Source organism: Octodon degus, unplaced genomic scaffold, assembly GCF_000260255.1.
Source record: "Octodon degus isolate 3935 unplaced genomic scaffold, OctDeg1.0 scaffold00056, whole genome shotgun sequence".
NCBI lineage: Eukaryota > Metazoa > Chordata > Mammalia > Rodentia > Octodontidae > Octodon > Octodon degus.
This window is the reverse complement of record NW_004524632.1, coordinates 11,069,367-11,070,370: the sequence shown is the minus strand read 5'-3', so window position 1 is coordinate 11,070,370 and position 1,004 is coordinate 11,069,367. Positions and strand designations below refer to the sequence as shown.

General features: G+C 47.5%; 1 protein-coding gene across 1 annotated transcript in view; it reads right to left on the bottom strand.

Annotated features, from left to right (window-relative positions):
* Positions 1–831, bottom strand: part of LOC101575048 (tubulin gamma-2 chain) — a 5,911-nt gene extending 5,080 nt beyond the window's left edge. Inside the window, exon 1 of the mRNA XM_004633914.2 lies at positions 823–831. Coding sequence (XP_004633971.1) covers positions 823–831 — 9 coding nt within the window. The remainder of the gene's footprint in view (positions 1–822) is intronic.
* Positions 832–1,004: the final 173 nt, after the last annotated feature.

The window sequence follows — 1,004 nt, the reverse complement described above, 5'->3', positions numbered from 1 at the left end:
GCTGGGGATTGAACCGCGGTCCCTGTGCTTTGCTAAGCTTGTTCTAAGTAGGTGCTTAAACCACTGAGCCATCTCACCAGCCCCACCACCAGCATTTAATTTGAGTTTGAAGCAGGGTCTCGCTCCCTCGGTTGCCCTGGCAGGGCTTGAACTGTGCCGCCAGCGCCTCAGTCTCCCTTAATGTGGGGTTACTGGCTTTGCTGTATCACAGAGTTATACCTCCAGCCCTTTTAGCTACTATATTTTATTAAATTTTATTTAATTTATGAGACAAAGTCTTACCGTGCAGTCCAGTTTTTGTGGGTTTTTTTGTGTTGTTTTGTTTTTCTTTTTGAAACAGGGCCTCCCTCTGCACACCCCAGGCTGGTGTCAAACTCTCAACGATCCTCCTGCCTCAGCCTCCCGAGTGCTGGGATACCAGGTGTGCGCCACCATGCCCAGATCTGTCTCATTTTTTTGAGCAACCATTGTGTGCAGCAGGTGTACATGTTTTCATTCCTGTTAGGATGCAGGACAGTTGCTTTTTTGTTAGTAACCATCCATCCTGATGGCTGTGAAGTGTTTTCTCATTGTGATTTATATTTTATTTTATTTCAAAGCCAGGCACAGCAAAATCACTAACCCTTCTCCCAACAGGAAGAGCCCCTGTTCTGTATTCTATTCCTGCCCACTTGCTACATGACTGGCTTCCCCATTTGATACTGGATTTAACCAATTTTTACCTGAGCAATGGTGCTTGTAATCTCATTGGTTGACCATAGTTTGTCCCACCTCACGCCTGCCTAAGTGAGTTCCCTGTTCTACACCTTAGACCTACCACACCAGTGACATGGCGACTTGGAGAGATTTATCTCAAAATCAAAAGATAGAGAAGAGCTGGGGAGCATATGTAGCTCAGTGTGAAGGCCCTGGGTTGAATTCCCAGTCTCATTCCCAGCAAAACACAGGAATCAGGGTGGGGCGTGTAGCTCCAGCTAGGGAGCCCCAGGGTTCAGGCCCGGCTC